At 40.2% G+C, this 14,577-nt stretch overlaps 1 protein-coding gene across 1 annotated transcript; it reads right to left on the bottom strand.

Moving 5' to 3' along the window:
- Window positions 1–374: 374 nt before the first annotated feature.
- LOC137913973 (xaa-Pro dipeptidase-like) lies at window positions 375–12,702 on the bottom strand. The gene is made up of 15 exons (XM_068757592.1): window positions 12,681–12,702; window positions 10,905–11,088; window positions 9,179–9,306; window positions 7,769–7,832; window positions 6,636–6,683; window positions 6,170–6,231; window positions 5,525–5,569; window positions 4,789–4,864; window positions 4,292–4,338; window positions 3,870–3,938; window positions 3,121–3,198; window positions 2,883–3,031; window positions 2,246–2,430; window positions 1,635–1,826; window positions 375–810 (listed from the first exon to the last, which is right to left on the bottom strand). Exons 1-15 carry the CDS (start codon window positions 12,695–12,697, stop codon window positions 682–684), a joined length of 1,473 nt encoding a protein of 490 aa, XP_068613693.1. The 5' UTR covers window positions 12,698–12,702; the 3' UTR covers window positions 375–681.
- Between the last annotated feature and the right edge of the window lie 1,875 nt (window positions 12,703–14,577).

Raw genomic sequence — 14,577 nt, 5'->3', positions numbered from 1 at the left:
AGAACAGAGTCATTGGTACAAGAATAAGGAACAGGATTGGTCAGAATTAAAGTAAGGCGGGTCATACGTCACCATTCTGAGGAAGTAACTACAGAAAAATGACCTTTAACGTTATTATCCAATTTCAGGTCAAAGGAAATGCAGATACTTTTAAATAATCCTTATATTAGTATTCCCTTCTTGTTTTACAACTTTTATTTTATCCACTTAAAAATGTCAGCCATCTAGTATCCCTTTTATCATTTCCTTTTAAATAAGTGTTCTTTTTACGCTGGACAAACTTACCTCTGAGAGTACTGTATCCTCAGTACATTAATGCTACTAAATAACATTGCAAATAAATTAATGAACAAACAAGAATTGGCTGCACACAGTTGTAAATCAAAATATTTTATTTTGTTTATAGCTTTTTATAAACATTGTTTCAAATAAAAGCAGGAATTATTAATAGTCAAGAATATTTTTGATTTTCCAGGAGGCACAGAACTACTGGTAACCATCTTTCATGTATTAGGGTAGAACTTGTGCCAGTGTGTGACTGATGATATCCATTACAATTTTCAAAATCAAAATATTGATGCTTTATAGTAGAAAATGTGTTCAATCATTTTAGAATATTATTGTTTTATTCAGGAATATCCTGCAGCTGAGATTTCACTTGGAGACCTCAATCAGAATTTATCAGAGGACGGGGCTGAAGGATTTAGCAGAGTCAGCCATGAAGGCCTCTATTTCCTCCACCGTCCGAGGGACGCAGGTCAGCAGCTCAATGCCGTCAGCCGTCACTGCGATGTCGTCTTCAATGCGAACCTGTACACAGTAGATGGATGGAGAGAGGAATCAAAGCAGGAAACCTTTGACGCAAACAACGTTAGCGATTGAACATTCTAGTCATACGGCAAACGTTCAAAGTCATGAATAATTGTCTAACAGACTTTGTAGAACAAATGTATTAGGCTCATTGGAGCTCCGGCAATTTCAGCCACTTATTTTCTGATTTAAGATTAAGAATTTTCTTCACCGTGGAGTCTCTGGCACAACATTTTAAAAGGTGATACACAAATTAATCACATTATATCTGTTTGTTTTAATGATTCACGTCAGTTTAGAAACGTTTTTAATGAATACCTTGAACCATATGGGTCCATCAAAATTATCTTCAGGATTTATGTAAATGGTAAATGGACTGCACTCAGAGCTTTCTACACCTTCGCAGTGCCCAAAGCGCTTTACATTAAAGCCTCACTTTCACCCACTCACACTCCAGTGGGCGACTGCTGCCATGCCCAATGGGAGCAATTTGGACACTAACATGTAGACAGTCAGAGCTGGGATCCAAACCACGGACCTACTGATCACTGGATCTACCAACTGAGCCATTGTCTTGGCTTTTATTAAGTATTTCTTTGTTTCTACTTTGTATTACTTGAGATTGTCATGCTTAAAGTCACACTACTATTAGTATATAGACAAAAATGTATAGATTTAGTTGAATACGATAATGAGATCAATCTGTTGAGATCTTTTCACCATTAGTTGCGTCATCATTATTCCGAGAGATGACTTAATTCATTTCTTGTACCCCCCTACCGAGTCACTCCAACAAATGACATAACAAAACGTTGGAGACTGACCCCGCCGAAGCCGCGGAAGCGAGCCAGCACTTGGTTATTGATGAAGCAGCTTTGGGCGGGGTTGGTGAGGGCTTGGTCCAGCAAGTGGTTGATGAAGTAGATGCCAGGCTCCACAGTCAGGACCATTCCCTTCTGCACCAGGCGGCCCATCCGGAGACTTTTCAGACCAGGTTCATTAATACGCTCCAGGCCCTGGACATGAGGACAGTTTGTTCAAACTAGTCTCACAGTTACAACAAACATTTTGATATACAGTATATTCTTTAAGTTACAGGCAAATTGAGTTCTAATAAGCCCTGCATCACAGTGCATTTCCCATAGAGACATATTCCGCTGCACCTTCGGAGTGCTAAAAGTCTTCATTATCCTGAAACCATCTTATTTTGGAGGACATTTCAGCTTTCCCCCCCCGCCTGCCCTCATCCTGAGCTTGGCCTCTTTGTGTTCCTCTCTTTCCTCTGCTTTCAGAGCCCTCACCATCCGTAGGTGGAGGGTAAAAAGGCACAAGTGTGCTTTTTCTATTTTCTGACAAATGGCATGTTTGACTATTAAAACCTTAGTTATTGGTTGGTTATCATAGGGACAATTTCAGATCAAGTCTTCAGTCTCACCTCAGGGTATCCTCCGACATCGTGGACGTCAATGCCCAGCAGGTGTCCCAGGCCGTGAGGCATGAAGACGGAGCCCAGGTGGACCTCCAACATGTCCTCCACGCTGCCATTAACAAGGCCGATCTTCGCCAGTCCCTCCAGCTGAACCCGATCAGCCAGGCGGTGCATGTCAGTCCACTTCACACCTTCAACACAACAATAACATCTCACTTAGGTGTTGTTTACACAATATTATTTGGAAGACATCAGCAACTATGATTGAAACAAAACAACTTTGTTTAATTGTTCATAAAACCTTGTTGTGTGTCAAATTAACTAAAGAGAGTTACTCCTTCAGCAAATACTTAACAGATCGCTTTGTGAAAAATTACCAAATAAATGGGCAGTACGTGGTTTCTGCCACCAGGGGTCGCTCAAAAACAAGCCATGTCCTACCATTCTCCTTTGTCGTTTTTAATCTACAGGTCTCGAGTTCTTCCAAGTATCTCTGGATTGAGTGTTTTGTCATAACTTTTGTTGTTGGGGACACTTGAGCTGCTTTATGATTGAGCTACATTACAGATTTCTCTTTGAAACATTGGAATGTGAATGTGATAATGAAAGTAGTATTTAATACTGCAAGTAAAAGGTTAATAACCTGGTTTGATGGCAGCCATGACAGCTCTGGAGGCTTTGAGGACAGCCTCATAAATGGCCCTCTGGTCTGGAGTGAACTTTCCATTGGCTGGGAAGGAGCAGGTGATGTCAGAGGAGTAGCAGTAGTACTCGCCTCCCATGTCAAACAGACTGCAAGGGACAAAACATCCTTTAATTTAGTCAAATGTTCAGCGCTCCGGCGTTTGGAAAAAGTGTCAAAACCACTGAAGGCTATTTACCACATATCTCCATCCATAATTGTCTTGTCGTTCGGAGCGCCAGCATGGCCATAGTGCAGAGTGGCTGAGTTATTTCCCCTGTTGTTGAACAGTAACACAATATGAGGAGTGGCAAGACATATTAGCACTGAATGAAAATAATGCAGAACTAACACAAAATCCCATTTTAATAAATGTATTTCAATAGAGGGATTCTAAACTTTACACATCTAATCAATGTCCAGACAAAATGCACCTTTCATAATAAATGTGATTATTGGGACTGAATTCTTTAGAACCTTTTAATGTGAACAGGAAAATACCCTGCATCCACGGAACACTAATCCTCAGGTGATACTAATTATACATGGCCTTTAATAGAAAAGGTTCGATTATACCATGTTAAAAAAATACTTCATCCACAACGCCATTATTTCCTCTACATCTTAGACTATAAAAAAATACACCAAAGGTCTCCCTCACATTTTAAATTGTTTCTAATATCAGTTTTATTTTGTTTTCACATGCCTTTTTCTTTATAAATTGTATACACCCTGCTTATGTTCGGTTAATTACACTGTCAGGAGACATGTTCAAAATGGAGAACCATCCTCTTGAGGCAAGCTCATCTAAATTAGCACATCTTTGAGATGCGGAGTGCGTCAGCTCCTCTCTGAGCCTCTGCAACATGCTACTTAAATGAAATGTAAGAGAGGCGTAACTGCAGCTTCAGAAATCAAATGGGTAAACATCCATTAATGAAGGCTTACGTTCCACAGATACATGTATACGAGGTGTGACGCATCCCTCCTCTGTTGTAGCAGTAGTGCTGGAACAGGCTGCCAAGACAAAAAAAAAAAACAACAACTGAGAAAAAGCAGCTGATGAATTTCACCAGAGCAGGGATCACAGGAAATACTAATTAGGTGACAGACTTTAATAGGCCTCCTGCTCCCGACTCATTCGGCAAGCATTCTTTAATCATCACACAGTCAAGGACATCAAACACTTGTATGGACCTCAACAGCATTGCAACACAGTGCACGATGAACACGTATCCAGTCCTTGTTAAAGCAAATTAGCACGACTGAACACGGCTTACAAATAGAGCATGATCTTAGTGGATAAAGACATTTATTCCTGTCTTGTTAATAAACAAGGTCAAGAAAAAGAAAAGAAATGCACCACTTACCTCTCCATTTCATATTCTTTCTGTCCAGGCTTCACATGCTTCATGACCTAAAGAGAATAAGTGAACTCGTATACGGGTTACTCAATAAAACAGACTTTTGAAAAGTCAAATGTGAAAAGCACTGAAGCCTCAACATCGCTCGCTGTCAAGTTGATGGCGTGCGTAGTAAAATGCTCAGTCTCTTTCTTTTTAGTGCATGCTTCCTGTTTTGTCCTTTTACATGGCTTTTGGGCATCGTCACTTTCAGCACAACACATTGTGAAATATCGGCCTCAGTATAATCTGCAGTATTTATACAGCGAAGAGCCAAAGGGTTTAAAAGTCAGGGAGAGATCCCTCATGCTTTTTCTGAACAGCTGACATCTTGAACCTTTTTAGTGAACATTTGTCTCAATTGGATGACATAATACAAAATTTAGAAAACCTTTTTCTATTTGAAAGTTTCTTATAAATATCGATTTCAGCACATGCACAAACCTAGCCAGAGAGGATCTTACCATTTTGTGGGCTTCACTGGAAATCCTGTTGGTGTAGCGCAGGACCTCCAACTCCATATCAGTCTTAATGAGACGGCTATAAACAGAAAGAAAAGGAATGGGAGACTAGCACTTCCATTATGATCATTAAACTGGCAGTAAATCAAAGCACAATAAACAGTACCGATAATGGGAATTCAAACAACGGAGCTATGTGATGGGAAAAGCAGTCGCTGCAACTTAGATGGCAAGATATTGAAGATTATCATGGATGCAAACAACAAATAACACACAGCAGTGGTAACCAACGCTAAAACTGACATGACTTGAAATAAAATGGGTAATAAATGTAGCCCCTTAAAGAAAATAAAAAAGAAATGCCAGTTCTACAGAGGAGAGGAGGCAGGGGGCTTCAATCAAGTCTCTCCCCAGGAGGTGTGCCTGAAAAGCATTTCTACTCATTTCAGAAAATGTCAATTCATCTGGAGGGTGCAAACTTTAATGCCACGGACCACTAGGCAAGCACGTAGTCCATTACATATGAGCGGGCTGGATTCTGGTTCAAAGAGGGAAAAAACAAGCCCCCGTTTCTTGCAGCAGAAGCACAATTACTTGACTGGGCAGCTGTAATTTGTACACTTTGAGAGTAAAAGTCGCAGCAAGTCTGAAGAAACTTTGAGTTAATTAAGGAGGTCCTATCTTTGTAGTGATTTAAAGTCACCTTTCTCAATATAGTAAAGCACATTTCATTACTTACCATTCCACAATGACTGGGTGTAAAAGAGTGTTGTTTACTTGGAAGCTGATAAAAAAACAAGACATAAAAACATTATAAATATGAAAGTTAAATTAGACCCTTAAACTTCCACCATGTTGAAAATGTGTTTCCAGGTGTGCAGACATTAAGGGCATGTCTGATGGGCATGAGCTAAATGTCCTTCCCTCCCTTGTCAACCGAATGCATCTGGAGCAAGCAGACAAAGATGATGCTGCCGACACATTTTCTGAACAAAACTGATTGATAAAGTGATTCCGTTGAGCGCTCACTCTCCTGCCAGATGGTGTCCAAAGAGCTGCCTTTCTCACTACTCTTCATTGGACTGTTACTGTGCAAAACCTTCATCGCTGCCTTCTCACAGCAACAGGCTTCATGTTATTCCCAGTTTTCATTGCTTCAAGGAAAATGTTAAATACTATACTGTACGGTCCAACTGGGACAACAAAAATAACAAAGTCTAGCTCAGCACCAGTAATATTTCCTTTAGAAAAATTCATTCAGAATTAGGTTAATCAGCAACAATCAGCATTCATGAGTCTTTTCTATTCTCGGTAATAAAAGGAAAAGCCTTCCTCAAACAAAAGTATAATTATGTTGATGTAAAGAGAGTCCAATTAAACATACCCACTAATTCCTTCAAAGGAGGCTTCGCGGCAGAGGCTCCCACTGTCCGTGTTCTGTCCTCGCTGAACGGCAAAAAAGAAAACTGTTACGGATGTGAAAATCAGAAAGGACACCCCAACAAGTAGTCACGCCTGTAAAGTTGCTTTACAGCCACTTTAATAATCTGCTCCATAATGATGGGCATATTATAGTGAGTGGTAGAATCAGGAGAAAGGACATCATTCAATTTATGTTGATTGTGTGTGGGTTTTGATTTTACACTATAAATATAATAGTCCTGTTTTTAAAGATAATTCCGATTCATATTTTTCATTTACGAGTTAAGCAAACTAGAACTGCAGGATCTTATATATATATATAAAAAAAACACTGATTCAAAATGTAATGTTGAAGGAATGCTCCCACACCACACACACCCATCTGATATACAAACATTCTGTGAAAAATAGATTAGCCATAGGAATACCAGAGTTAGGAGAGTTTCTGGCCTCGGGTTGGACAGGACATCGACAATCTGTAAAGAAACGCCAGGGAGCAATTATAAGGCTGGGACAGACAGCAGCGCTGCAGAAACAGTTTCCTGCTGCTCTCAGGCTGCAGCCTAAAGGTCATTCCAGCAGATGCCAGCAGTCACCTCTATGGTGCTCAGCAACCCACTGCACGACAAACCTCCAGCGACTTCACTATTCCTCGGCCAAAAGCCCAAATGTCAGATAACAGCTCCCTGACTCAGTGCTCACAGACAATGTGGTGAAAATGGAACTTTGCTATCATTAGTATTATCATTAACACCACTCAAATTGATTTCCTAGTATCGACTCTACAGAGTCTGAAAGCTATCATGTTTTAATGATTCAATTGTGAGCAATAACTTCACCCTGTAAAACAAGGCGACAGGAACATTTTGCCCATTTGATAAGAGACGCTATCATTTTACATCCACTTTTTGGATGAGTGAGATATAATAGTTAATTACAGAGAAACGGACCACAGATAAAAGTGTGTGTGTGTGTGTGTGTGTGTGGGTGGGTGTGAGAGAGAGACTAATTTCATGTCTCAGTGACGAGTCAAAAACTGCTAATATGCCCATGGCCTGACTGATAAAATGACAAGTCGTCTCTTTGGGTCAATCTGTGGGCAGCATCGCCTGAACGCTGAAGACCCACAGAGGAGCTGTGTGACTAATAAAAGGCAGTATTGTGAGCATCGTAATTAAGAATACGACGCACACATAATATCTGACATATCACCAGGACCAATCACTGAAACGCCAAAGTGTAAATTTAGAAATAAAAATTGTGATTCATTTCAAATGCAAGCTTCTGATGATGTGATGGCGAGTGAAAGCTGTTTACTCGCCATCGTCAACCCTCCAACATGGCTCCCCTGGGAGTCTGCAGCCATCCTTAATATTCTGTTGTCACAAACTCTAAAATAGTCAATTACAGACTGAGCAGTAATGTATATTTAGACCAGGCTGTTAAAGAAAATGCTGCAGGATCTAGATTTACGTCATAACTCAGTGACTGAACATCGGCATCCAGGTAACCACACAGAAAAATGGTCGGCACACACACACACACACACACACACACTTACATCACAGGTATATTGCACCTCATCAACGGCATACTTCTTTTTGAAGTGCTCTTTGGGAAAGATTCTGTAAACATATCCACAACAAGAGGCATGTGAGGAACAGCGCAGCCAACAAACAAAAAATAATTTGTGTACAGACTGAGGTTTGAAATACGATTCTTAGTTTGTGACGCTCTTGAAAAAGTTCATGTCTTAATGCAAAACATTTCATAGTAATCAGTTACCACAGCATGATTGATCAGCAAAAATAGACCAGAAAATATTCTGCTCATACTGACACACCAAATATTACAAATGAAACACAATCATCATGAAGGGCAGCATTTCTCCAGCGCACTCACTCTGAAGGAGGTTAAGGGAAAGTCACAGAATGAGCAGCAGCAGCGAACTATGTAAAAATATGGCTGAATGTGGCCTTGCAGCAGCAAGAACTCTAATGTCTGCCTTTTAATGGCTGAACAAGTTGGATAGTGAAAAACAAACAGACATATGCATGCGTTCTTCATGCTTGTATTCTAAAATAGGCTGCTTGGTGAGTTTTGCTGCTGATAGCGGCGCATGAGAGGAGAGAATCTAATCTGTTAAATTACTAAAACACTATAAATTTAAAGCATTATCACATTAATATGAATGTTGTGCTGGTAAAGAAGCAAATGCCGCGTGGAATAAAAATTAGGAAATGGTAAAATGAATCAACGAAGACGCTACACATTTAATCGAGCCACTTTAGCCCTCAGAATCATTGAATATTTCCCACAGATTCCCTTTCCTCATTTTAAAAGATCAGGCTCCAAAAATAATTGCAATAGTGTCGACACGAGAGGAACTGAAGGTATACCAAAAAAAAAAATCCTTCACACTCAAGGAGCGATGCAGAAAGTCTTGGCCTGTAGCTCCACCGTACCTTGATCACAAACAGCAGTGAGTCTGCAGTACTTTATGTACCACTGTGGACTACTACTACCACAATAGTAGTAGTAGTAGTAGTAGTAGTAGTAGTCCACATAACCTGCCCTCATACAGTTAACCTTGTAGCTAAATGTGTAAAACTGTTTTGTAACTGTAACTTCGTATCATGTAAAAACTGCACTGCCATTGAATAATAAAAAACATAAAAAGGAATAAATATGACTGTCCCATTTGTACACAGAATGTGGACTGGAAATACTGCAGCAGGCTTTGCCGTCAGTATAATGAAATATGTCTGGAGCGGTCGAAGCAATGACGCACCTGCTTAAACAGTTATCAGTGGCATGACAATAAATAAAGTGAACACGCAGGATGGCTGTAAAAGTCAACTATGCAACGCATGACTTTGTCAACCCTTTCAAGTCAGAGCTCCCGGCTGTGGAGCAGCTGTTGGTGACTGCTGGCCATGTGCGAAGCTCTTTGAAGATTAGTGCAACTCACTCGCCCATCCAAGTTGCATAGCTTTCGGGCAGTTTTGGAACAAAAAGGATGGATTTGCCGGAGTCCACATCAATGGCTCCATAACAGTCAGACTCTGTTACTCCGAAGGCCCAATGGAAGAAAGACTCCTGCAGAAAGGAAAGAATTACCGGAGCATTAGCGAAGGAGATTATGGTGTGACAAGAGAGCTATTCTTGTCAGGTTATTAAATAAGAACACAAAAAGACGTTGTACTGCTCAGGCGAGTTCAAGGTGAATACAGAGGACAAATAAAATATCCATTATGTTACGTGCCTCTTGATTTTTGGAATAACATTACCCATGAGTGTTAGAAAACCTTAGACTGCCGGTTGGCTGGCCTCCCCTACACAACACAGTTCATGCACCTCTCGTTAGGACACTTTGCTCTTAGAACTGCATTCATTTTGTTTTTCCTTCAGCATTTCAATAGGACACTTGAAACACACGAGATTCTTATTTATACATATTATCCAGCTGCTGCAGGCATCCAATGCACATCACATCCACGATGCCTATTACTCATTTCTCCTCATTGCAAAAGGTGCTCTGTTAGATATGGAGCAAGTCTCTGTAGAGCACATTCCAATACAATAAACTCGTTGTCATGTCCGAGATGTCACATGGTGCATTAATCTCCTGGACGCAGCCAGTAGAATAATGGCATACAGTTGTCATAATGCTAACAATAGTCAGGAAGGCTGTGGTGCTTAAATAATGCTTAATTGCTATCATTAGACCAACAATAACTAGAAAGACAATCAGAGATTGCAGACCCTCGCCTCCAAGTGAACCATCTCGCAATGTTAAAGGATCCTTTAAAAACTTCTAGAATCTGGATCCAGATCCGGATCAACTTTAAATCACAGTCCTCGGTTCAGTAACGTCAAGTAATATTTTTGTCTCCTGCGTACTACAACATACCTTCTGGACTCTTTTTCCCATCATGCCATTTGTGTCCGTCCCTCTTAAAGTGACACTCCCATGTTACAGCACAGGCACAATTCCAGATGTAAAAATAATTCTAGAATCTGGATCCAGATTCAGATCAAAGCCATTCTCGGGGAGGACCGAGCCACGGACAGAACCTTGCTTGTGTAAAAATTTCAAGTTGATTGGGTAACTAGTTTTTGAGTTATGCGCGCGGACAGACAAACAAACAAACAGACAGACAAACAGACAAACAAACAAACAAACAAACAAACAGACAGACAAACAAACCCAATTACAATACGCTCACCTCCCCTTCGGCGAGGGTAATAATAATAATGCCAGTCTGTTTACCGCCCTCTGGCAGCATTAAGAACCATGCGTCATTCTCAGTCTTTCTTCTGCACTCTGTTTGGTGCAACTTCAGCAGATCATCTCGACTGTAACTACGGTCTGAAATGCATTGCGCTGCCGTACGATTGGCTGATTATATATTTGTATTAACAAGCACTTGACCAAACGTAAAGGAGTGTATGAACACGGAAGGCATTTAGGGGAGACAGGAGAGGCTGGTCGGAGGCACCTCACCTGAAAGGCCTCTGGTTGCTTTTAGGGATCGATACCACAACCAGCTGAGAGGAGACGGACGCAGGATGTGCTTGAGGGACTTAAACTCGCTGCTGACTCGGGGATCGTAGATTGATGGACAAGTAAATGCAAGACCCTGTTCCCCACCTCAGGCACAGTTTTGTGCCACCAGTAAACCCAAAGTACGTACCTGTCTGAAAAGGAGGTCTGTGTCAGTGCAGAATCTCTGCTTCTGCTCTCCTCCCTGCAGCACCACCACCGACTGCGGTGCCACTCCATCTTTGGCTTTCAGCCCTTTGCACAGTCGTCGACGGTTCTCTGCAAACAGGTCAGCTGATACCCTGAGGGTGTCATTACCCAGCCAGTAGACGGGTCTGATAGGACAGGGAGACAGACAGTAGAACGACTCAACCCAAAGGAATTCTGGGTCTAGATTAGGATTGTGCTGACATAATGAGGACAATCACAAAATAAGAATATTCTCTGCATTGTGCTTCATTAGTTCTTCGTCTCAAAAGCATATATCAGATGGAATAACTTAATCTAATGTTTAAGATGTTCTAATATAAGCCTATCCTAAATTTACTTTGGGATCAAGAACATTATCAAGCTTTTCAGGCAGTACACACACACACACACACACACACACACACACCTGATTGCATTTTTAGTTATTCTAGATTTTTCTAGCTAATCCTCATAATCTGAAATGTGGATGAATCACAGCCCTGCATTCTTCAAGGAGTGCTTAAGACATAAATTTAAGACAGGTCTTAGTTAGATATCTTAGCCTCAGGCAGTAACTTCACTGATAACAAATACAACTGACTCAGCTTGAACTGCACTAAAGGTTAATCAATAACCTGATCATATTTCATGGTTCAAGGATGTTGGAATTATTCATTGTCAGCTGAGTATCCAGGTTGTTACAGAAGGAGGTAGACGTGATCATGTAACACAGTAAACTAAGTGTCCTGCTGGCTTCACTAATATGGCCGTTTTACATTTGCATGTTCATTTCTCAAAAGGGCTCATCTTATATTTGCTGATTGTTCACACATTCATGATTTCCTCTGCAGGGTCACGATAACTTATATATATGTAATGATCATAAATCTGTCTTACCGGTAACATAATAACAATATTATACAACACATGACTTGAAGCTGATACAAGAATTCATTGTTTTCGGTAGCTATAATCAGACATGAATATTTTGCATGGCTAGATGAGGATTTATTTGATACACGGTAACATAAGCCTTTCTGATGTTTGTGCAAGTCAACCTATCATATTGCATTATTGATTACTTTCAGAATTACACACTGCACTAAGAAAATAAATTATAATATAAAAATGCATAAATAAGGATGGTGGGTTCTTTCACATCAATGTATTCACTAGGTTGTAATTATATTAGTAACAAGTAATGTAACCCAGTGGTGCCCAATTTTGAACTGATCCCAAAAGGGAAATAAAAATGAAGCTTTGATTAAAAACATTAAAAAATAAAAAGAAATCCTGTCACGCAAAAACGTTTCTCAATAGCAGAATATTTCAAATCAGCAGCGAGGCCGTTGTTGAAAAAGGCTGACGAGCAGGTTTCACCATGTCGACAGATGTTTTGCGACTTTGAACGTGAAATACATGTTAATACCTGAAAGAGAACTGTTAGAACTGCGTCACACGTCCTCTGCACGATACGTAACAGCAACAAAAGTGTACTAACTGTGTGATATAAATTCTTCATCCATTCATAGATCGACTTAAATCGAGACAGTCACTGTGTGATATAAATTCTTCATCCATTCATAGATCGACGGCGCAGAAAGGGCTCGTCCGTCTCACGGCGTCATTATGAGACAAGAACAAACACATTTCTTAAGCGTCTTTAACGTGGGAGTGAATCTAAAGGACGGAATAACCAGACACCTCCGAGTAAAGCGCTGAGAAGCGAGGGACTCACTGCGGTGCTGCAGCCATGTTGACGAGCCCGTCCAGACTGTCACGTTGCACTCGAGTCACGTGACACGCGGCACGGCCTCGCTGCGAAATACGTCACGTGGCTACATAGTCAGGCAATACAACAGGGAACAGGGACGTTGTGCAGTGTGACGTCATAGGTCCATTTCGGACTGTCTTTTGACAATATTCTGCTTTCATTGTGAGCTAGATATATAAAATGAAATAAAAGCTTAAAAGAAGAAAAGTATTTGCAACTCCCAGAGTCATAATAACAAGTTAGATAGTACCACCATAAATTTCAATAATGAAAAAAGGGAAGTGAACAATTAACCGACTCAACTTTGTAGAGTTTCTTTCAGTTCTCTATTTTTAGAGGATGTGAAACCACCATCCATCCATCCACTTTGTGTAGATCTGAGAGCATGTTGTAATCTACAAAGAATGCTCAATGTAGTTATCATTTCACATAATTGCATAGAAAGAATGAAGTCTAACAGAAATATTTATTTGTATTTTTTTGGAAACAAAATACAGTATCTCCTTTCATGTGATCTGCAATGGTAATTTTACAGTAAAAACAGTAGGGGGAGATGCAACTCTCTTCTGTCACAATGCAGGGAGGATTTTAAGAAATAATCAATTATCATGAGTGACTGCAGATAGGCGAAGCAAAGCAGGTAGTAACTCTGAACAATGTGTTATAGAACAGCACTGACACACTGTCAAGAGAGTTGATACAACAGCAATGGAAACATTTACAATTTCACACCATGCTGTCACATCAATGCATAGTGGTGAAAACTGTTGCTTTTCTGCAAAAATAAAGTTTTAGTTTGATGAAGCACTTGCAATCTGGGTGAGATTTCTTTTTTAAGAAGTGTCTCGACTGCAAGAATAAATGTATGTCCATATGTAAGCAAATTCTAAGTCATTTTGTGAGCCAGTAAGTGATCGAGCCAGTGAAAGTTGTGCCTCATCTGAACTACAGCCAATCTTTCCTCATTTATATTCATGTGAATACATTGGCCAGTTTTGCTAAGACCAAATCCAATCAGTTACCCTTTTTTGTCTAACAAAATACAATCATTTTACAGAAAAGGAAGATTAGTTCACAGACAAATGTGGCTGCATTCACAGTCCTTCCTGACACGCAACAAAGACATATCCTACATTTATACGCTCTTGTGTTTTTCTCTGTGAGTGGCCCCCTGACATAGAGAATAGGAGTCTGCTGGAAGGACAAAGGAAGACTCCGGGATGTCAGGCATCAAGCAACCACTGTCACTGTAGACTGAGTGCCATTTCCCCTGCAACCTTTTTTTTTTTTATCTCTAGTGACAGCTGTAAGTTGTGCTGATACAGTTGAACTGTTTAGCTTTGAGGCCTTGGCTTAACTCCTTATGGGTCTTGATGTTTTTCAATGGATGGAGGATTGTCTTCAAAGACAGTTGAGCCTTCAGGATAGCAAATGGCCTCAAGAAATAGAGGAAAGCAGGGTGGTAAGGAACAAACTCTTGTGACCACGAAGTTATAGACTTGCTAAAACAACCAAAAATAGAAGAAGAAAGTTCTCTCTGCGACTTTCTCTTGGTACGCTCCTTGAGCAAGTCCCTTCATGATGTTTTCATTTAAGGCTAGCTCCCACACTTTATATACTGCTTTCATTTAATATTTAAATGATTAATTAAAAAAGGGCCCATTTTATTACATTGAACCAAGTATACAAAATGATCCAAAGAAAGAGTAACTCTAAAATGTCTTCTGTATTTTTCCTCCAGGTACTACTGGTAATCCAATCCTCTATGACATGAATTCTTGAGACAGCATATTAGTGTAGAAAGGCAAGTAGTACAGTTTACTTGGATTATTTACTCTCTTCAGATGACCAAAAGAGATTT

Source organism: Brachionichthys hirsutus, unplaced genomic scaffold (genome assembly GCF_040956055.1).
Source record: "Brachionichthys hirsutus isolate HB-005 unplaced genomic scaffold, CSIRO-AGI_Bhir_v1 contig_196, whole genome shotgun sequence".
Lineage (NCBI taxonomy): Eukaryota > Metazoa > Chordata > Actinopteri > Lophiiformes > Brachionichthyidae > Brachionichthys > Brachionichthys hirsutus.
This window is presented reverse-complemented; position numbering and strand designations above follow the sequence as displayed.